Source organism: Thamnophis sirtalis, unplaced genomic scaffold, assembly GCF_051295495.1.
Source record: "Thamnophis sirtalis isolate CommonGarterSnake01/CBP01778 unplaced genomic scaffold, rThaSir2_p1.2 scaffold_4, whole genome shotgun sequence".
NCBI lineage: Eukaryota > Metazoa > Chordata > Lepidosauria > Squamata > Natricidae > Thamnophis > Thamnophis sirtalis.
The window spans coordinates 60,814,920-60,838,669 of record NW_028261384.1 but is presented as its reverse complement, the minus strand read 5'-3'; the positions used below and the strand labels follow the sequence as shown (position 1 = coordinate 60,838,669).

The 23,750-nt window shown below is 42.4% G+C and overlaps 1 protein-coding gene across 9 annotated transcripts in view; it reads left to right on the top strand.

Moving 5' to 3' along the window:
* CLASP2 (cytoplasmic linker associated protein 2) overlaps positions 1 to 23,750 on the top strand; it is a 345,278-nt gene that overhangs the window by 260,562 nt on the left and 60,966 nt on the right. For 5 of the 9 annotated variants that reach the window (XM_087713011.1, XM_087713007.1, XM_087713006.1 and 2 more), the window contains 6 exons: positions 739 to 846; positions 4,407 to 4,469; positions 5,459 to 5,559; positions 6,216 to 6,239; positions 6,740 to 6,984; positions 9,536 to 9,599. In XM_087713011.1, the coding sequence (XP_087569137.1) occupies positions 739 to 846; positions 4,407 to 4,469; positions 5,459 to 5,559; positions 6,216 to 6,239; positions 6,740 to 6,984; positions 9,536 to 9,599 (605 nt within the window). The remainder of the gene's footprint in view (positions 1 to 738; positions 847 to 4,406; positions 4,470 to 5,458; positions 5,560 to 6,215; positions 6,240 to 6,739; positions 6,985 to 9,535; positions 9,600 to 23,750) is intronic. The other 4 variants (XM_087713008.1, XM_087713014.1, XM_087713009.1 and 1 more) reach the window with 3 other exon arrangements.

Here is a 23,750-nt window from a genome sequence, read left to right as displayed (position 1 = left end):
GGAGCCCCAGATCAAGGGAGATTATCAGTGGTCTTGTATGTCTTCCATTTTCTAATTATTGCTCCCACAGTTGATTTCTTCACCAAGCTGCTTGCCTATTGCAGATTCAGTCTTCCCAGCCTGGTGCAGGTCTACAATTTTGTTTCTGGTGTCCTTCGACAGCTGTTTGGTCTTTACCATAGTGGAGTTTGGAGTGTGACTGTTTGAGGTTGTGGACAGGTGTCTTTTATACTGCTAACAAGTTCAAACAGGTGCCATTAATACAGGTAATGAGTTGAGGACAGAGGAGCCTCTTAAAGAAGAAGTTACAGGTCTGTGAGAGCCAGAAATCTTGCTTGTTTGTAGGTGACCAAATACTTATTTTCCACCATAATTTGCAAAAAAATTCTTTCCAAATCAGACAATGTGATTGTCTGGATTTGTTTTCTCATTTTGTCTCTCATAGTTGAGGTCTACCTATGATGTCAATTACAGGCCTCTCTCATCTTTTTAAGTGGGAGAACGTGCACAATTGGTGGCTGACTAAATTCTTTTTTGCCCCACTGTATGTATGTATGTATGTATGTATGTATGTATGTATGTATGTATGCATGTATGTATGTATGTATAAATAATAGTGCTTTAAGAATGCTCAGTATTATACAAAGTAAAATACTTGGGATTACATTAAAATATGATTTTTTTCCTGTGTTTTTCCCTTTTTGTGCTGCTATTGGTCTGTCCCCTGAATCATACTAGCTCGAGGTAGTCGCATTCCTCGACCTAGTGTAAGTCAGGGATGCAGTCGGGAAGCCAGTCGGGAAAGTAGCAGGGATACAAGCCCTGTCCGCTCTTTTGCACCCCTTGGTAAGTACATGGAAAGCTTGTTATGCATGGTTGTTTGCTCCTGATTATCTGCTAATATAAGCTGAAGTAAAAATAACAAGTAAATATTTGCCCACATAAAAAACATGTGATTTGCCTACTTTGGCTGAAGAAATTTATCCATCTGAGGAGCTTAAAAATTTCCTGTGGAATTGTAGAGTAATTGAACAATCCAAAGGTACATGCATAAGTAATTCTAAACTTCTGTTGCATACATCGCTAATTTATTCAATATATATGTTTCTGAAGAAAATCAGACTGCAATTTTATATCAGGTTATTTTATATCATATTACTGCCATATAATGACAAATGACAATCATATAACAGGAATAGAATAATGATTAGCAATTTGATTTTTTTTTTTCATCCTACTACTTAATGGGCAAATCTTACATAGGCATTCAAACTCTGTATTTCATTTTATGATTCTGGCATACTTTCCAGTGTCCATTCTTTTTAACACATAACATGCTAACCTGTTAACTGGCTCATTACATCACCATAATAATTATTGACTTGAGTTTCTGATTTCTAAGAAATCAGATGAATACTGAATTAACAAAAATATTATTCCTTTTGGTTATGTTTTAATGTCACAAGTTTGATTTAAGTATTATTGATTAAAGCTATCAATATTTCTTTTTTTTAAATGCATAGTTTTATTTATCCCTGAAATTCCCTGAAAAAAAATAAAAAAATAAAAAAATAAAACTATTTTTTTTCTACCAATTAAAAGCATCATTTTTTGTATGTGAAATCCATCAGTACAATGGTACTCCCTGACACCTGCTTATGAACTTATTTTAATTAAGATTTAGTTGCTTTTAATTCAGAAAAAAAACATGTTGTTATTTTGGTAGTGTTTCTTTCTAATAAAAAGTTACATAGAATCATAGGAATTGAATATATGACTGTACATGTGCACACATAAAAATATAATGCAGTATATTTTATATCCATTTGTTAATTTTGACTGCAGCAGATTGTATTTTAAACAAGGAAAAATAGTCACTGTGCTTTTGCTATACTTGTTTTAATCAATTGTGACTAAATTGTTTTTATGATTTGCATGGTACACTGGATTTATATCATGAATTAAATCACATATTAATTATGTATGTTATCTCGCAAAATTTGATTCAATCCATTTTTATTTCAGTATACTTTACAAATTTAACAAGAACTTCAATGGTATTGTCTGTAAATTTCTAAGATGAACAGCTGTCCTATATCCTTAGCTTCTGCAGTGTCTGCGATGAAGTGAATATTACTTAGAAACACTTAAACTAAATAAAAATTGTAGTAGTATTTTAACAACAAAGAATATGATTTCATGCCAACATTTAAAGCTGATTATTTACAACTCCTGCATCTTCTTTATAAAATTATAAATTGCTTTGCACTTTATTACACTGTTTAGGGTATAAGCAAGTCTAGAAATGGTTTTTATAGGCAGTCCTTGACTTACAACCACAATAGGGACTGGAACTTCCATTACTAAATAGATAGTTTTTGAGTTCAGCTGAGTTTACAGCCTTTTTTACAATGGTCATAAAGTAAATTTGGCTTTCACTATTGATTTCACTTGTTGGAAACCCTTTGAGAAGGTTGCAGATGGTGATCATGTGACCCCAGGATACTGCAATCATTGTAAATACATGCCAGATTTTATCACATGACCATAGGGGTACAGTAGTCATAAGTGTGAGAAGTGATCATGAGTCACTTTTTTCAATTCTGTCATAATTGCAAACAGCTACCAAACAGATGGTTGTAAGTCAAGGACTAGTCTGTTTTTTCATAATATAGTTCCAAGTGATATGTTCTGGGACAGTCATAGATTAAATATTACATAGACAACCAAGAGAACATAGACAAGACTGCTGCACCCTTGTTTTTCATTCAGTAGCCACAAGAATAAGTGAAATGATAGTATCCACTGTCACTTACATGCCACTTACCATATTTTTCAGAGTATAAGATGCTCCAAAATATAAGACATACCTAGCTTTTGGGGAGGAAAACAAGGGGGGTGGGGAAATCTGCCTCTGCCTCCCATCAATTTGCCTCCTTGCAGTAAACAGCAAACAATACATAAGATATACACTGTTTATAGTGTTACATTTCAGACTATACTTGTACAGATGCTGTTAAAATTGATGTGGCTTTCTGGAAGTATATATTATTCTCTGTTATTTAAAAGAAGATACAATAGTACTGGGCCTCTTCAGATCAAGCATTTATTTTAAAAAGCTTTTTCATTTTGTTAAGTTGTTTAAAACAATAATAAAGCAGTCTTTAAAAAATAAGTAATAATTTGAACATTATATAGACATATATAGTTATTGACACCTCCTTGCAGCAAACAGCAAATAGCCTGTTTCAGTTTAGCCTGATTAGAAGAAGAAAAAAACTGCCTCTGCCTCCCAGCAAACAGAAAGTTTCACTTTCAATTTCAGTTTAAGCACCGGCTTCCCGATGGTCAGCTGTTTCAGGCTGCAGCGATTGCCATAGCCTATTCCAGTCTCCGCAAGCCCCATTCTTTCAGTTTGCTGCAAGGAGGTAAATTGCTGGGAGGCAGAGGCCAAAGGGCGGGGGGCAGTGGGTAGATGGACCTACATTCAGTGTATAAGACACACCCAGATTTTCACCCTCTCTCAGGGGCGGAGGGGAGTTGCATCTTGTACTCCGAAAAATACAGTAATCTATATATAAAGTAGCTAAGGAGCTAATTTTAATTTTTTTTAAAAAATCATATGTTATGAGTCATTGCTTTGACTCATTTTGTGTGTAAATTGGCTGGTAAGTGCAATCATCATGGACCCAATCTTCTAAACCGGTTCTTGCACTCCACCTGCTTCAAAAGTGCTTCTGTGAATAACCCCTCCCCAGAATTGTCATTTCAAACTTTTCAATGTAATTAAGCTTAGCTGATCTGAAAAGTTTGAAGGGATAAGAACTAGCCAAATAAAGTAGGAGAGATAAATTCCTCATGAATCCTGTAGCAATGAGTTCCATATTCTTGTCAGACAAACAACATAGCAGTGCCCATAGGACTTTTAGCTTTTGTCTTCCTTGTAGTTTGATCAGTTCCTATAGCTTATATATCTTATTAAATCCAATTAGAAAAATAATATCTTTCCATCTCCAGCATTACTTACAGTCTCCTTTGCATCTACTTCAAATAATCAAAGAGTCCTGTAAACATATTTATTTCAGCCACTAGCCTTGTTACTTTTTTATACTGATGTTTCCACTAATAGTATTTCTGAACACTTTTTAGTAGCTCAGTTCTGAATATACCTTGGCAGAAAGTTGGATACAAGTGGTTGGCCATAAGAGCTATAAGTTGTTTTAGTTGTCCCACAACAAAGATTCATTGTAATTTCACCCTTGATTACTATTCACTATGAAAATCAGTCTCCAGAGGTAGCCTGATTTCTCACTTTGCCTAGAACTTGCTTCATTGCTTTCTCTGCAGTTTTCCTGTTCTGTATTATTATAATAACAGAGAGGGTTCATATGATCCTGTTATTATAGCTTCCAGGCATCACTCCAGATCTACTGGTGCTCTCTATTCTCCAGATGTTTATGGAGCTACAGGTGAAGGATGAGTACTCTTTGCTATCAGTTGTGCCATCATCCTGGATTACTTTTTACCATATTTGGTTTCTCATAAAGTCTATTTTTATTGTTTTCTACATTAGCTTGTATTCATAATTTTGGGATAATTGAAGTATATGAAACAATGCTTTCATTCCATATACCCTGAACATTTTCTCCTCCTAATTTAAGATGAATTTTCCTTTTTTTGTTTCATTCTTTATTTCTAAAGCTTTATTAATGCATGTTGCTTTTACATACACCATGATACAGCTTATATTGACCAAGTTCCTTAATATGATTCATAATTTCTAAACCAGTAAACACAAGACTGAACACATTTTAATAAGAGATTCTATAAGTTGTCAGTCTCTAAGTTCCTATATAATTAGGCTATCAATAGAATTTTGTTTTGATATTATAAAAGCTGCAGTAAAATAACTGTAAAATAACATGCATTTACATTTGCATTTAAGTGTCAACATTACAGTGAAATTTAATTTTATGAGGATATTTTGGGAACTCAATTTAATAAACATGGTTCTTTTCAGGGAGGAGGAGAAAATAATGATACATAGCTGACTATCATGTAAATGCTACAACTTATATACTTAAATTGGATATTGGAAATTGGTATTAGACCAAGCTTTCTTTGCAATTTTTACTATAGCAAATCCTTAAAAATGTCATTTTCACCTCTAACAATAAAGGTACTTTTGAAAAACTGAAGGAGAATTTTAACTGCAGATATAATTGCTTCATATGCATGTATTAACGTTTTCTAGATTAGAGCCTATTACACTTTCCTGATTTAATAAATCAAATGTCATCTGGGATTAGTAGTAAGGATCCAAAAGGGGTAGAATTTATATATTTCAGATATTTGTTATTTTCCAAATAAATATTATATTTCCACTTTTTAAAATAATATATTAAACTTTCTAAGTCAAGTCAAATTAATTGATTTTTTTTAATGCTGTTTATTTCAGGTTTTGGAATTAGTCAATCAAGCCGATTGTCTTCATCAGTTAGTGCCATGCGAGTCTTAAACACAGGCTCCGATGTTGAAGAAGCAGTAGCAGATGCTTTGGTATGTTTTTGTGGGGATAACAAAGTAGGATTTTTATTTTCTTATGCTTTATCTTTTATTGTCTAATTTGATTATTTATTCTGCCAAGTTAAATCATGCTCCTTTTCTAATAAATGTTAGTACATCTCTTTTTATTTATATAAGCATGTTTTTCTTAAGACGGTGTTCTTTGAAACCCCAGCCTAGCTTGTCTTCTACCTGTTTTATAAGAAAAAAGATAATGTCTTGCATGTAAATGTGTTGGATTCTGTGATACTTGTGTGTGAGAGGATTATGCATAATTTTGCAGAGAAGAGTGTTAATTACACACTTTAAAACAAATATAAATACAAATCAGTGGCTGAGAAATCCAGCTGAGTTAATAAAATAATATTTTAATTAGATCTCATGACACATGTCACCTTCTTTATAAGCCCTACTTCACATATCTCAGTTTTTCCCCCTCTGCTCTTTGATCTCACAGTAATAATCTGATGACTTCAACAGGAATTCAGTTTATATCAAAACTGGAATCTTGTGTTGTAAATCATCTCCCCCTCTCTCTCTCTCTCTCCCTCCCCTCTCTCTGTATTCTGATTCTACCTGCTTAGCATATTTGCTAACAAGCTACTCAATGTTTGTATTCATAACCTTTGTTTTTTCTATAATGCTCTCAGCTGTTAGGAGACATTCGGACAAAGGTATAACTATTATTGTTTTCCTATTAATATTATATATATATATATATATATATATCCCAAACTTTATAATATATAAACAAAACACTATTTTGATAAATAGGATTTGTATTCTATATACATGTTTTAAATTACCAAAACATTCTAAATAGGTCTATATGGGTTTAAATGTAAATTAAATTTAAGTAAATTCCAAATATTTGTTTGTATGGGTTTTTTTTAAGTAATGCAGCCCCAACAGGACAAGCTATAATGTGAAATCACTAGAACATCTGCTGTGTTTTATCTTACCTATAGTTGTTGTAATAATGATTGGGGATAATGTCATTTTAATTAGATTTTTAGTTTAAATATTTCCTTTTTCAGATAAATAACAATAAGCATTTCCTCTTTTTAGTGAAGCCTGAAGATATTAGTAGGATCTGGAAAACTGAATCTCTGAACTGTCTGAAAAAAGTTTATTTTGCCATTGTTTATCTTATTATTACTTTTCTGTATAATAGAAAAAGCCAGTTCGAAGGAGGTATGAATCTTATGGAATATACTCTGATGATGATGCTAACAGTGATGCTTCCAGTGCCTGCTCAGAAAGATCCTATAGCTCACGAAATGGCACAATACCCACCTACATGCGACAGACAGAAGATGTTGCTGAGGTCCTTAACCGCTGTGCAAGCTCCAACTGGTCAGAGAGAAAAGAAGGTCTTCTTGGTCTACAAAATTTATTAAAAAATCAGAGGACATTAAGGTAAGAAATTAATTTTCATTGTACTCAGATGTAAAAGTATTCCCTATAATAGTGCAGATCTTAGTCTCAATCTTATTAGTTGCTTTCAGTAGAAAACATATATTTATAATCTTAAATTATATTTATAAGACCACCTGACTCTAGGTGACTTCAGGCAGCAAACAATAAAAATAAAGAATAAAAACAATCATAAAAAAATGGTTAATGTGAATTAACCAAAGCCTGGGAGAAGAACCAGGTCTTCAAGGAGGAGAGGAGAGATCATTCAGACCTCTATGTGCTGTTCCAGAGGGCATGCATTGTTACAGAAAAGCATGCTTATAGACCATAGGTGGAGGGAGGGATCAATAATAGCAAACTGAAAAGTAGGCAGAGTGATCTGACCATGATAGAACTGGCAATAATGTATTCCAACAGCAAATCTCTTGTCCTAAGACAAAAATTAGATCCAATGTGCAATCTTTGGTGTGTCAAACTATTACCCTCAACCTTCCTGGTGAAGGAATCAATCCAACAACCACCCACACAGCTATAATCACAGCTGTTCCTGCTGTCAGATACTAAGCAGTCCAATGTGCCATAATGCCACAGGTATTCAGAGTTAGTGCAAGTTCAACCCATTCCAGTTTTACTCAACAACACTAGTCTCAACCTGAAGTGGCTTTCCAATCTAATATTCCAATCAGCTAAACCACAAGTTATTTCAGAAGTTGTTTCATAAAGTCCACTAGGGTAAAATCCAAAGTGAGAGTCTGGACCTGGCGTAACAGGTGTATGCCCTAACTTGGCTGTGAAACACGTACACCCGGACAGCTGCAGGAGTTAGCAATAGCAGAAAAAAATATCTAAATACTTGCACTTAACCCTCAGCTTAATTTTTATACAGATGTGATTTTCATTGCATTAAGATTTTTACAGAAGTGCGATTTTTTTCTGGTTTAGTCTTAGGCTTTTGTTAAATAATGGAATTGGGTGCCAAGAGTCAGTTAGAGTAGGAAAATCCTGTCCCAGGAAATAGATTGTTTTAGCAATACTATCATTTGCAACTCTTATTCACATGACCCAGTATTCTCTATTTTCTAAGGTAGAAATAAGGATCCATGCTGAATTCCCTTCAGGAAGGATCTTGATGGCTCAGGGACAGCATGGATGGAAAGAACAATGAGGCTCTTTATGTGACTTATCATAATTTGTTGAAAGAATATTTCTGTTGTATTAAGGACACCTCATAACGACTTGACAAAGGGGAAAATGAGATTTTAAAAAAGCAATTTTTAGACAAGTACTGATACTCCTCAACTTACAATCATTTGTTTAGCCACTATTTGCATATTTGAATAGTCACAGTGAACAGTGATTTATAGATAGGTCCCGCACTTACAACCATCACAGCATTTGCATGGTCACATGATCAAAATTTGAATATATGGCAACTAGCATGTATTTATGACAATTACAGCATCCCAAAATCATGTGGTCTCCATTTGCAACCTTCCCAGCCAGTTCCCAACAAACAAAGCAAAAGGGGAAGCCAGATTTGCTTAACGACAGTGATTCACTTAACAACTGCAGTAATTTGTTTAACAACTATGCTAAAAAAGCTCATAAAAATCAGTTGACTCACTTGACAACCACCTGAGCAATAGAAACTGTGGTCCCAGTTATGGTCATAAGTAATGGACTACCTGTAAAATGGCTTAAGAGGGCATATATGATAAATGTTTGCAGTGCTGACTCTGAAATAAAGCTTTTTCCTTTCAAAACAATACCATGCTGTTATTTTCCTTAAGAACATATAGCTATATGATAAAACATCAGTCCAACTTGTACTTTCTGCAGAATCTTCTTTTAAGATTAGAAATAGAATATTATCTATGTACCATGTTTTCCCCAAAATATGACCTATTCAGAAGTCCTAACTTGAGTTTTACTTGTGCACCTAATATAAGCCCTACCCCTCAAAATAAGCCCCAATTAAGACCCCGCCCACTCCAGGTAAAAATTAAGCTAGGGTGGGTATTTGCCCTACTACTTATCTTCGGGTAGTTACAGCCAGGCCTTGTACACCTTAGCCCACTTCTTTTGCTGCAGCAGGCAATGCTTTCATGAATCCTAACCCTAAATCTTACTGATAACAGAGCTCTGGATTGATCCGGAGTTCTGTTATTGGCTGCAGAAACCTTCAGGAAATCCTTGCTGGTCTTGCCGGACAAAGAAGTTCTTGAAGGCCTCTGATAACGAAAAAGAGGCTGGGAGCGACACCCACAAATGAATGGATGATATCCCCTCCCAAAAAAAATAAGACCTGGGGTCCTTTTTGGTGGCAATAAATAAATAAATAAGACAAGGTCTTATTTTTGGGAAAACATGGAAGATAATACAGGGCAATGTGTTATTAAAAGTTCTTTTGCATTTTATGAGATCATCAACATATTATATTTTTAAAAAGTGGAATTGCAAATATTTTTAAATTAGGACATAGATTTTTTTTTAAGTTCTTCATCACATCCCTCTGAAGTTTTACTAAAGTTATATTTTGTCATTTTGGCAGTCGTGTTGAATTAAAAAGATTGTGTGAAATCTTCACCAGGATGTTTGCTGATCCTCATAGCAAGGTATGCATTTCCATTTTATTATTTATGATGATTTATTAAGCATTGTATAGATTAAAACTCTAAAAGCTTTCATTGGAGTTGCTTCACTCACAAAGTTAAAAGATAAGGACCATGGATTTCAAGTATTGCTGTTCTTCTAAAATTACACAAGTCCATGGTTCCTAAATTTAATTAATTTAATTTAATTTATTAGATTTATAGGCCGCCCAATCCGGGGGACTCCGGGCGGCTTACACAGAACAAGAAAGGAAAACAAACAAAATAAAATAAAAATGAAGATTAAAATTCTCCAACACGCATACATTCAAGTTGGGGCTGGACCCCACATAATAAGGTCAACAGCCCCAGGCCTGCCGGAACAGCCAGGTTTTAACAGCTTTTCTGAAGGCCATGAGGGTGGGCGAGGTCCGGACCTCTGGGGGTAGCTGATTCCACAGGGTCAGAGCGGCCACAGAGAAGGCCTCCTCCGAGGCCCCACCAGCTGACACTGTCCGGCTGATGGCGTCCTAAGGAGGGATCTTATCGGCCGTTAGGAGGTATGCGGCAGTAGGCGGTCTTGCAAATACGTTGGTCCTGAGCCATGTAGGGCTTTAAAGGTAATGACCAACACCTTGAATTGCGTGCGGAGACCAATTGGCAGCCAGTGGAGCTCGCGGAGGATAGGTGTAATATGGGTGTATCTCGGTACACCCAATATCGCTCGCGCGGCTGCATTCTGGACTAGCTGTAGTCTCCGAACGCTTTTCAGGGGTAGTCCCATGTAGAGAGCATTGCAATAATCCAGCCTTGAGGTGACAAGGGTATGAATGACTGTTTGAAGTGCACCCTGAACCAAGTCAGGCCGCAATTGATGCACCAGGTGAACCTGGGCCAAGGCCCCCCTGGTCACAGCCGACAAGTGGTGTTCCAGTGTCAGCTGTGGATCCAGGAAGACCCCCAAATTGCGGGGCCTCTCTGAGGGTTGTAAGTTTTCACCTCCCAGGATCAAGGATGGACTGTCTGAACTGTCCTTTGGAGGCAGTATCCACAGCCACTCTTGTCGGGATTGAGTACAAGTTTGTTTACCCCCATCCAGATCCTGACAGCTTCCAGGCATCGGCACATCACGTCTGCCACTACACTGAGTTGGCACGGGGCAGATAGGTACAGTTGCGTATCATCTGCGTATTGATGGTATTTTATCCCGTGCCGTCGTATGATCTCACCCAGCGGTTTCATGTAGATGTTAAATAGAAGGGGGGACACGACCGAACCCTGCGGCACCCCACAATTGAGGGGCCTAGGGGTCGACCTCTGTCCCCCGACCAACACCGACTGCAACCTACCGGAGAGGTAGGAGGAGAACCACCATAGAACGGTGCCTCTCACTCCCACCTCCTCCAGACATCGCAGAAGGATACCATGGTTGATGGTATCGAAAGCCGCTGAGAGGTCAAGAAGCACCAGGATAGAGGAGTGCCCTCTATCCCTAGCCCACCAGAGATCATCGGTCAGAGCGACCAAAGCGGTTTCTGTGCTGTACCCAGGCCTGAAACCAGACTGAAAGGAATCCAGATAATCCGCTGAGTGATTTTGTCCGACAGAAACTGAACAAATTCCTAGCTCTTCCCTGCAGGGGTTCCCCCACCCCCTCACTTTCAGGAGGGAGCGGGTCACCCTGAGCAGGGTGGCTGGGCAAGATTCCGCGGACGCAATAAGAGTGGAAAAATGAGTGCATTTTGCCGCCCGTATCGCCACTAAATAAGTCCTAATAAACACTCTTAGTAGTGTTCGATCAGATTCAGAGTTACTAGACCTCCAACATCGCTCTAGGCGTCTCTTGTGGTGCTTCATCTCCCGGAGTTCCTCGGTAAACCAAGGTGCCCTCCTGGATCCACTGCCGCGGAGAGGCCTCAAAGGCACAATCCGATCTAGTGCCTCAGTCACCGCAGCATTCCAAGCAGCGACTAAGGATTCGGGTTGCGGGCAAGGGAGTCAGGTATCTCTCCAATCTCCCTCTGAAATCCCATCAGGTCCATCAGGTGCCTGGGGCGGAACCACTTAATCGGCTCCACCTCTCTGCAGTGGGGGAGTAGTGTCCTGAAATCAAGCCTCAGCGAGGAGTGATCTGACCATGACAAGGGTGAGATCTCTATTCCCCTTAATTCCAGATCACGTCTCCACTGCCCCGAGAGAAATACGAGATCGAGTGTGTGTCCCGCTCTATGAGTTGGGCCCTGAACTATTTGGTCAAGTCCATGGTTGTCATGGAGACCATGAACTCCTGCGCTCCATCAGAGTGTTCGCCAAGAGACAGCCAGGTTTCAGTTATACATGCCAGGTCTTCCCCCTTGTCTAATATCAAGTCCCGGATGAGGGGAGCCTTATTCACAACAGACCTGGCACTTAGCAACAGCAACCTGAGACCAGGACCTGAACTCCTCTGCCACCAGGTTCTTGAGGTGAACCTGAAGGGCTGGAACAAGGAATCGCTGTGATGGAGCGAGTCCTTCTTCCCTGGTAATAGCTAGCCCTACGGCTCCCGTCATATCTGCCCCTCTCAGTCATGACCGAAATGCTCCGACCCTCTTCCCCACCCGTAGACCCCCCCTCTCCCATGGCCCCCATTCTTCCCGGCAGGCCACACACAGCATTCACTCTAGGGCGAGGGGCGGATCCGGGCCCCCAACCACTTCTGCTTCTGCACTCAGTGGAGGGGGCTCCAGGTCGCACCCCCAGTCCCATCGCTTTCACTCAACAGGCATTTCCACACAAGCACACCCCACGATAATCGTTAAAATACAAACAATAAAAATAATTAACTAATTAATTTAAAAGTGGGCGCATTCATTCTCACAATCGTACTATCATACACTCAACACACAAGTTAAAAAACGCAGATTCTTAGGTCAGCGAAAATTGGGGGGGGAGGAAAACTCCTCTTCCCCCCACGCAGTCTGGGAAAAGGTGGTAAAGTCTGAAGGGACTGAAAAGGCTGGTGCTGGTTGAAAGGAGCAAGTTCCCAGTCTCTTCGACCCTGTCCTCCCGGGGCGACAACAAAAGAAGGGCGCACGCTGATCGGAACGACCAGTGGCAACGATGTCCAAAACCAACACCACAGTGAAGAAGAAGGGGGGAGGGAGGGAGAGCTGTATCCAAGATGGAATGGCAGCGGCAGAAAGGCCAGCCGCCCAGCTCCAGGTCACACCAATGCAGGCTTCTCCTGCTCCAAGGCTCGACGTGCAGCAGGGCGGCACAACGGCATGACCCAGCGCCCCCCCACGAAGCGGCAAAGCCGGGACAGCTGCTATGGGACGGCGGTCGCGGTGGCCGGGTGGGCGAAACAGCGGCAAGTTGGCTGCCTCCTAAGACAACAGGGGCAGGTCGACGGCTAAAGCGAATGAAACAGCAGTCGGCAAGTCGGCGGTCTCCTCCAAGCAGCAGGCCAGACCGCGGCGGCTCAAACAAACAGAGCAGCGGCCATGGCGGATGGAGCAGGCGACTGGAGCAGGCGGGGCGGCGGCAGGTTGGCAGCCGCCCCAAGGCAGCAGGGCCAGCTACGATGACCAAAACAGACCAAAGCAGATGGAACGGTGGCTGGAGACAGATGGAACAGCGACAGATGGGACAGCGATGAACCGGTGGTCCCACCGACACGACAGAGCCAGGTCAGCACCCCAAATGGCAGTCACGATGATTAAAGCCGGTAAGATGGGGACCGGAGCTGGTGGGATAGTTGCAGGATCGGTAGCGTTTTCTGCGAACAGCTCTTCCAGAAGCAATATTGTCCTCCATGAGCTGCCTCACCGAATCCCCTCTATTTTGTTCTTGCATTCTAATCCTTCTAGTTCAGTGCTCAGCCCTCAGCTCCATACCTTTTTAGGCATTTTTTTCCCCAGAAACCGGAGCGATAAAACTCAGGCAGTCATGTTCCTTGTGCATGCAAGAAAGGACCTCACCAGGTTTATATAATTCTTGCTCAATTGAGAATAATTTGCAGCATCTTGCAGTCATGTGGCTGTGATTTTTCTCCAACAATTTTTTTTTTGCAGGAGAATTTTTTTTAAAAATTTACTAAATGACTATAGTGACTCACTTTATAATCATTGCAAAATCAAATCAGATCACAGGGTGACTTATTTAACTACCACATGACTAAAATTCCAGACCCATTTGAAGTTGTTAAGTGAGGACTACCTATACATAGTGTGGAGTTTAGTGCTCTGATTTAATTCACATCCATTAAACTCTAATGTAGAATCCTCAAAAGGGCTAACAATTCAAGTTATCAGTAAGGTATAGGCAAATAATGTTTTCCTTTAAGTAGCAGTGACTTGAGACTCCAGAAAGCATTTTGTTAAATCATTACGATATGTATAAGGTGGGTTATTTCTGGTTTGCTCACAGATACAAAACATAGCTTCTCTCACCTTTGAATCATTTTGTTGTCTTTTTAGGCCTTCTTTATTCAATCCAGTTCTTCATTTCTTTTTTCTTCCCCCTTTTTTTAGAGTCTTCTAATTTCTTTTTAATATACAAAATGGATATTTTCTTTGTCTTTTGTCTTTGTGTAACATTGAGAATGAGGCATCTGCTGAAGAAAGAAACAAAAGAAACAGTATATTTTGGCCAAGCCAAGAAGAGAATCACTCCGTGAGTCTTTTTAGGGAGAATGCAGATATTAGTGGAACAATCAATAACTCCAAGCCCAATTATATGATAGTAGGTTTAGCAGAAGTCATAATATCAGTGTTGGGACATTTCAAGCTTTCTGTTCTCCTGCAACAAGCCAACTCCATTGGTTTGTGTACTTATCAAATAAACATTGCAAAAGGAGGGCCTTGTGTTAGTCTGTGGTAGCCACATTTTAGGAGGAATTTGGTAGCAAACACCTTTCTAACTAACAAATGTAGTAAAATGAGCTGTAACTGTGCACATGATGTTTGTTCTGACTTGGTTTTTGGTAACACAACACAACTATGCTGTTTGTAACTAAACATTACCTTAATTAGGAGTGCCAGCAACCCCAGCAAAGTCTCTCCCTCACACAGCAGTCTAATGAAGTCTCTAAGTGCCTGGGGAAAGCGAAGCTCACTCCCTTTCCCCCTGAAATGACTCCAATGCACCAGGAGTCTCTCTCTCTCTGTCTCACCACACCTGTAACGGAAGTCCTGGAAGGTGTGCTATCTCTTTTCCCAGCAGCGGAGACACACACACACAAAATTAGATATTCCTTTTTCCACATATCAATATATTCCCACTTTTCAGATTTAGAGAAAAATAGAGGCTGTTAAGAGCAGGATTAAACAAACAGCCTCGTTGTAGTCTTTTTTGCTTCACTGCCCAGCTAATTGGGGAGTAATATTAATTATTTGATCCATATTTCCTAGCCTCTGGGGAGAAAATATTAAATTCTAAATAAAAACTAGATAAACATTAGATTTTGGAAATTGAATAAATTATATTTACTAATGGCTCTGTTTTCATTTAAGGACTTATAGCCATTTTTTCTTTCAGATAAAGGTTTGCCTCAGAGGAAACATTGTAAGCCTCCATTGCAAGCCACCCAGAGTTGCTACAACAATGAGATGGATTGCATATTAAAACAAACAAAGAAAAAACTTCATGAAATTAAAAAAAACTGTTTTTATAATAATCTATTATTATTCCATGACAAGAAGCTTCAATTATCTTAGATTCCAAAATATTTCAAATAATATAATCACCTATCTTTGTCCCCCTATGAATTTCAGTGGCTTGGTCAGATTTTAGTAATTCCACTGTTAATTTGAGCATCCTAACATTCTTTTTTCAGAATATCTGGGAGAAGTCAGAGTTGTGCTTTATATTAGTGGCTGTTCAAAGTTACAATGTCATTGAAAACAGTGACTTATGACCAGTTTTCACATTTAAAATCATTGCAACATCTCCATGGCCGCATAATCAAAATTCAGGTGCTTGGCAGTTGGTATGTATTATGATTGTTGCTGTGTCCCACAGTCATATGTCATAATTATAACCACCTGATCCAGCTTTCAAGAAGCAAAATCAATGGGAGAAATTATATTCCCTTAACAACTGTATCTTTCACTTAACAAGCAGAGTGATTTACTTAACAATTGTGATGGGCTCGGCTGTGATCATAAATCAAGTCTACCTGTATCCAGCCCAATCTACCATATTTTTCAGAGTATAAGATGCTCCGAATATAAGATGCACCTAGCTTTTGGGGAGGAAAACAAGGGGGAAAAAATCTGCCTCTGCCTCCCAGCAATTTGCCTCCTTGCAACAAACAGCAAACAGTACAGACATATACACTGTGATGTTACATTTCAGACTATACTTCTATAGATCCTGTTAAAATTGATGTGGCTTTCTGGAAGTATAGTTATTCTCTGCTATTTAAAAGAAGATACAATAGCACTGGGCCTCTTCAGATCAAGCATTTATTTTAAAAATCTTTTTCATTTTGTTAAATTGTCTAGAACAGTGGTTCTCAACCTTCCCAATGCTGCGACCCTTTAATACAATTCCTCATGTTGTGGTGACCCCCAACCATAAAATTGGTGTCTCAGTTCCTAAGACCACCGAAAATATGTGTTTTCCGATGGTCTTAGGCGACCCCTGGGAAAGGGTTGTTCAACCCCCAAAGGGGTCCCGACCCACAGGTTGAGAACCACTGGTCTAGAACAATAATACATCAGTCTTTAAAAATAAGTAATAATTAGAACATTCTATAGGCATTTATAGCTATTGATTTACCTCCTTGCAGCAAACAGCCTGATTAGCACAAGAAAAAATAATCTGCCTCTGCCTCCCAGCAATTTGCCTGTGCAGCAAACAGCAAGTTTCACTTTCAATTTCCGCAGGGACCTCCCAATCAGTTTCAGGCTGCAGCAATTGCCATCGTCTATTGCAGCCTCCGCATTTCCCATGTTACCCCTTTGCTGCAAGGAGGTAAATTGCTGGGAGGTAGAGGCCAAAGGGTGGGGGCCAGTTGGTGGGTGGGGCTACATTTGGTATATGAGATGTACCCAGATTTTCACCCTCTTTTCATTTTGTCCTTAAGGACAATCAGAAGTTAACTAGCTTAATTACCCTATACCTCAATTATCCCTCACAATAAGTATAAGTATCAATGCTGCATTATGATATTTTGTCTTGCTAGTATTGTATTTATAAGAACTTTAACTTTATAAAAACTAATATACCTAGTATAGACTTGCTCATGATCTTTTTTACACTGTTTGATATTACAGTCAGAAATAATTTCCTAGGATAAGTAATCATTGTATCTGAATAATATATTGTTTTCCGATTTTTCCCTTAATATAGCTTCCTAATTTTTCACTTTAGGTTATTTCTTGTAACTACCTCAGTATGTCAGCATTCCAAGTATCATGTAGAATTAAATCAGAGTCCAAGGCAAAATGATCCTTAAAGTTCCAATTTAATAAAGCAGACATTTTAGCACATCTGTGTTAATCCCAATTCTGGAAATGACATCAGAATTCCACCCAGTTTAAAGTTCATGATCTTGTCCCCATACCCACAATCCATCACATGGTCCAATCTTCTTCCATGCTGGCATCCACACCCAGCTGCTTCCGGTCAGGTGTAAAAGTGCGGAGACAAAAGATGACCTTGGCTTCTAGAGAAGAATGAAAACAATACATTCCACAATCCTACGCCTGTCTATTCCCCCCTCCCATCAACTATACTAATGAAACAGCATAATGAAATAAGAGAAAGTGTGGCAGGCCAAAATTCTAAAAGGAATATAATTGCAGCCCCGACAGGCAGCCTCTCCTCAGAAGAAAAACGTTTCCTGAAAAGAGAATAACATAAAAGTTAACATTAAAAAAAAAATAACCACCTACTTCCCCACCTAGGGGACCCTTTGGCTATTGGGAAACATCTCGTGGAATTGTTCTACTAACTTTTCCACTTTTAAGTTCCAGCTTTTCACCCAAGTGGTTTCAGACAAAGGGTAACCCTTCCATTGCACTAAATACTGCAAGTGACCCCTATTCAAGTTTCGAGATTGAGTTTAATAAAATTTGTATGCCTCCCACTCCCATTGGGACTCTGGGTGCACCAGGCGAACCTGGGCGAAAGCCCCCATGGTCACAGCCGACAGATGGTGCTCTAACGTCAGCTGTGGGTCCAGGAGGACGCCCAAATTGTGGACCCTCTCTGAGGGGTGTATAATTTCACCCCCAGGCTAAGAGGTGGAATGTCTGGACTAACCTTGGGAGGCAACATCAATAGCCACTCGGTCTTGTCTGGATTTAGTGCAAGCTTGTTCGCTCCCATCCAGACCCTGACAGCCTCCAGGCACTTCCACTGCTTCGCTGAGTTGGCACAAGGTGGACAGATACAATTGAGTATCATCCGCATATTGATGATATTTAATCCCGTGCCGGCGTATGATCTCACCCAACGGCTTCATGTAGATGTTAAATAGGAGGGGGGACAGGACCGAACCCTGCGGCACCCCATATTTGAGGGGCCTAGGGGTCAACCTCTGTCCTCCAACCAACACCGACTGCGACCTGTCGGAGAAGAACCACCTTAAGACGGTGCCTCCCACTCCCACTTCCTGTAACCGTCGCAGAAGGATACCATGGTCAATGGTATTGAAGGCCGCTGAGAGGTCAAGGAGCACTAGGATAGAGGAATGTCCTCTATCCCTGGCCTGCCAGAGATCATCAATCAGTGCGACCAAAGCAGTTTCTGTGCCATAACCAGGCCTGAAACCCGACTGAAAGGGATCCAGATAATCTGCTTTATCTGGATCCCTTTCAGATAAGACCGAGTGGCTGTTGTGTTTTCCTCCCAAAAATTTGACCAACATACCATCACTCAGGCTGGGGGGACAAAATTTACACCCCTCAGAAAGGGCCCGCAACTTGGGAGTCCTCCTGGACCCACAGCTAACTTTTGACCACCATCTCTCAGCTGTGACCAGGGGGGCATTTGCCCAGGTTCGCCTGGTGCACCAGTTGCGGCCCTACCTGAATCGGGAGGTCCTCACAACAGTCACTCGAGCCCTTGTGATCTCTAGGCTGGAATACTGTAATGTGCTCTACATGGGGCTGCCCTTGAAGAGCATCCGAAGACTTCAGCTAGTCCAGAATGCGGCCGCGCGAGTGATCGTGGGCGCACCACGGTTCGCCCACATAACACCGATCCTCCGTGAGCTGCACTGGCTACCTGTTGGTCTCCGGGTGCACTTCAAGGTCCTACTCACCACCTATAAAGCGCTCCATGGTAGTGGATCTGGCTATTTGAGAGACCGCCTTCTGCCAATTACCTCCCTGCGTCCCATCAGATTGCATAGAGTTGGCCTCCTCCGTATTCCATCCGCCAGTCAGTGCCGACTGGCGACTACTCGGAGGAGAGCCTTCTCTGTTGTGGCTCCGACACTATGGAACAATCTCCCCGTGGAGATTCGTACCCTCACCACCGTCCAGGCCTTCCGCACAGCCCTCAAGAACTGGCTAGCCCGTCAGGCCTGGGGATAATCTTATTTTTGCCCCTCCCGAATGCTGAGTGAATGTTGAGTTTTACTGGTTAATTTATTTTTGTGCACCTTTCTTTTGTATTGTCCTACACTCCCCTTCCTTTGGATTGTAAGCCGCCCTGAGTCCCCTCAGGGAAAGGGCGGCCTATAAATGTCTAATAAATCCAAAAATCCAAATGCTTCATCCAAGGTCCGCCGGAGTTGAAAGGCCACCACCTTCTCAACAACCTTCCCTGCAAAAGGGAGGTTGGAGACTGGGCGATAGTTGTTTAAAATGGCTGGATCCAGGGATAGTTTCTTAAGGAGGGGTCTCACCACCGCATCCTTTAGAGGATGCGGGAAGGATCCCTCCAGAAGAGAGGTGTTAACAATCCTCTAGAGCCAGCCACGTGTCACCTCCCTGCTGGTCGAGACCAGCCAGGAGGGACACAGGTCCAGTAAACAGCTGGAGGCACTCACTGCTCCCATGGCCTTGTCCACTTCCTCAGGAGAGACAAGTTGAAACTTGCTCCATAAAATCTGATCAGGACCTTCCCCCGGCACCTCGGCTGGTACCGTCCAAGTGGAGTCCAGGTGCGTCCGGATCCAAGCGATTTTATCCGACAGAAACTGAACAAATTCCTCAACTCTACCCTGTAAGGGTTCGTCCACATCCCTCCTTTTCAGGAGGGAGCGGGCTATCCTAAACAGAGCGGCTAGGCGAGATTCTGCAGATGCAATAAGAGCAGAAAAATGCGCACATTTTGCCACCCATATCGCCACTAGATAAGTCCTAATAAAGGCTCTTAATTGTGTTCAGTCGGATTCGGAGTTACTAGCCCTTCAGCGTCGCTCTAGGTGTCTCTTTTAGCACTTCATCTCCCGGAGTTCTTCGGTGAACCAAGGAGCCCTCCTAGATCCACTGCCGTGGAGAGGCCGTAAAGGCGCAATCCAGTTTAGAGCCTCCGCCGCCGCTATATTCCAAGCAGCGACCAAGGACTCCTCCGGACTGTGGGCCAGAGAGTCAGGTATCTCACCAAGTGCTGTCTGAAATCCCATAGGGTCCATCAGGCACCTGGGGCGGAACCACCTAATCGGTTCCCCCTCCCTACAGTGAGGGATTGTTTTCCGAAAGTCGAGCCCCAGTAGGAAGTGATCTGGCCATGACAAGGGCAAGATCTAAATGCCTTCAAATCTAGATTACGTCTCCACTGCTCCAAGAAAAACACGAGGTCGAGCGTGTGCCCCGCTGAATGAGTCGGACTCTGAATTACCTGGGTCAAGTCCATGGCTGTCATGGAAGCCATGAACTCCTGTGCTCCATCAGATCGTTCACCGAGCGACAACAGGTTGAAATCCCCCAGCACTATAAGCCTGGGGAACTCAACCGCCAGCTCGGCTATTGACTCGAGGAGCACAGGCAGGGCTGTTGTACCGCTTTTGGGAGGTAGGTACATTAGCAATAAACCCATTTGACCCCCAAGGTCCAACTTCACCAGAAGGGTCTCACACCCGACAATCTCCAGAGCAGGGATCCTATGAGGAGCTAGGGACTCTCGGATGATGACTACCACTCCCCCACCCCTTTCTCTGGTGTTGTGGCTGATGTAGCACCTGAAACCCTTCTAGGCACATTTCAGTGTGGGGGACTCCTCCCTCCTGTCCCAGCCAGGTCTCAGTAATACATGCCCCCTTTTCTAATATTAGGTCCCGAATGAGGCGAGCTTTGTGAACCACAGACCTGGCATTTAGCAACAGCAGCCTGAGACCAGGGCCCTGACAACTCTCGCCATCTGGTCCTGGAATGGAGCTAACAGGGCCGAAAGGAGGGATCGCTGTGACGTAGCGAACCCTCCTTCCCCGGTAACGGCTAGCCATATAACTCCCATCAAACCTGCCTCTCCCAACTATGACCGGGATGCACCAGCCCATCCCCGCATCCATAGACCCCACTTCCCCTCCCGTAGCCTCCGTTCTCCCCGGCAGGCCATTCATATCATTCATTCTAGGACGAGAGGTAGGCCTGGACCTCCTACCACTTCTGCTTTGCACTCAGTGGGGGAGGCCCCAGGCTGCACTCTCAGTCCTCTCATGCATACCACAGTCACTCACTCATGCAATCCCCACTATAGTCAGTTTAAAAGAGTACAAAGATACAATAGGTAATATAAATTAATTAAAATTAAGTGGGCACAAGCATCAACAATCATACCATACACACTCCATCCATAAAATTGCGCAGGTCTTAAGTCCAGTCAAGTGGATTTGTGCAGATATGGAGGTGAGGATCAATGATAGTGAAGGAGGGAGAGCTCCTCTGCTCCTCTCCCTTCCTATAAGTCCAGAAAAAAGCCAAAGAAGGCCAAGGGCCCAGAGTCGATGATGGCTGGGATAGCTGCAGATGGAGGGGGGGCATAGGCGCCAGTTTAAGACAGGAGGCAAGTTCGTAGCCTCGTCCCCCCCGCTTCTCGTTGTTAGTCCAGAAGGGGCGCAGTCCGGAGAGGGCATAGTCGAAGCAGAGTGACGTATAAGCTCCGCAGTGGTAACAACTCAGAAAAGGAGGTCGCAGCAAGAGAGAAAAAAAGGGGGGGGAGACCTGGAAGAACTGTGGTGATAGCAAGGCTCAGCCTCCCAATCCCAGCCCACATAGCTACAGCGCCTCACCACCCTTCCTTGGGGCGGGGCGCAGACCACCACTCCACAATGTCCAGCCCAAGTCCAACAAATCCAACAGGTCCAGCAGTCCCAGTATGTCAAAAGGAAGACCTCTCTCCAATAGCACAGCTAAAGGGTGCCCTCCGTCTAAGCAGCGCTGTCGCCTATGGAACGCCGTCGCCACCGCCGTCAGCCAGCAAGGGGGTGTAAAATATACCAGAATGCCGTCCAGGGGCCGCCCGAACGCGACCTCCCCAGGCATTTGCACCCCGAATGCTGCTGCTGCCGCCACCACTGTGTGTAAAATGGCGCCACCGCCGCCAGTCCGTAGAGATATGGAGACGCTGTCCAGGGGCCGCCTGAGAACGGCCACTCCCGATAATCGTCTGCCAGGCTCGCCTCGTGGCTGGTCTTTCGTAAGGGATCCTCCTTTTCGAGAACCGGAGGCTCAATCCTGAGAATCTGGAAGTTTTCTGCTCCTTGCCAGCCCAAGTGTTCGGCTCGGGCAGCCATCTTCCATCTTGCACCTAGAGTCTACAATCTTTTCCACCTCAGATTGTGTTTCCCCTTCTATCTGGTTAGGAGAAGAGAAAGTTTGGGTGGATGCTAGACCCATTTATTGGTTTCAACAAGCTACAATGAAATTCTGGGTCAAATTTCCCTAGACTTCTGGATAGACTGAGTTGAACTGTAAATGGGTTAACTATCTTCACTATTGGGAATGAACCTTGAAATTCTGGACCAAATTCCTTGCTAGGCATTCCTAATCTTATGTATTTGGTAGACACAAAAACTTTGTCCCCAACATAAAAGGGGTTTTGGAGTGAGCGGTGTTTATCAGCTTGCTTCTTGTAGGCTTCTGCTGTATCTGCTAGAGCCTTCTTCCTATTCTCCCATCCTTTCTTTAACATGTCCATCCATTCATTCAAAGATATGGAGGAGGGAGGTTCTCTAGGCAGCTCAGGCATGAGAACAAATTTCATGCCACTGGTAATCTGGAAAGGAGTAAATCCAGTGCTGCTGTGAACTGCATTGTTGTACGCCACTTCAGCAAAGGGTAGCAAGTCTGACCAGTTGTCTTGCTGATAGTCCACAAAACACCGGATGTATTGTTCCACTACCGCATTGGTTCTCTCTGCTGCGTAGTTCATGCTGGGATGAACCTCTGAGCTCAGTTCTTGTGTGGACCCAATGGATCTCAGGACCTCTCTCCAGAACTTGGCTATGAACTGGACTCCACAGTCTGAAATGATCCTCTTGGGCAATCCGTGCAGGCGATAAATGTGTTTCACAAACATTTTCGCTAATTTCTTTGCGAACAGCAACTCTGAGCAAGCGATGAAATGCACCTGCCTGGAAACCAAGTCCATAACTTTCCAGATTACTCTGTTGCCACTGCTGTCTGGGAGTTGCACGATGAAGTCCATTGCGACCTCTTCCCATGGTCTGTTAGTGCTGGCCACTCGTAGCAGTCCAAGAGATTTCTCCAGCAGTGGTTTCATCATTGCGCAAGTAGCACAGCTTTTTATGTAATCTTCCACCTCTGATTCCATCTTTGGCCACCAAAATTGACGCCTGGCGAGGTGGAGCGTTTTTAGGAATCCAAAGTGACCTCCTAGTTACGCCTCATGGCTTCGCTGTAGAACTTCGAGCCTCAACCCCACGGGAACGTGCAGTTTGGATCCCTTCCAGACTAATCCATTTTCCATCGTTAGGATTGCCTGGTTGTTGTTGAGCCACTGGTCTGTTGGGAGCGCCAATTTCATAGCTGTCATCAGCTTATCCTGGCTTCCATTACTGTCATACTGCAGCTTTCTCGACAAAACATCCCCCAACAAGTTTTTGGGCACTTGTTGGACAGCTGGGTTTTTTGTCTCTGCTGCAGGTTCTGGGCTCCTGGTTTCAATCATCCCTGGCTGGCCCTTTTCCTCCACCGGTGGTAGTGGCTCAACCACCATCAACAATTTCCTACCACCGTCTTCCCACTTTATCATAGGCTTCCACTTGTCAAG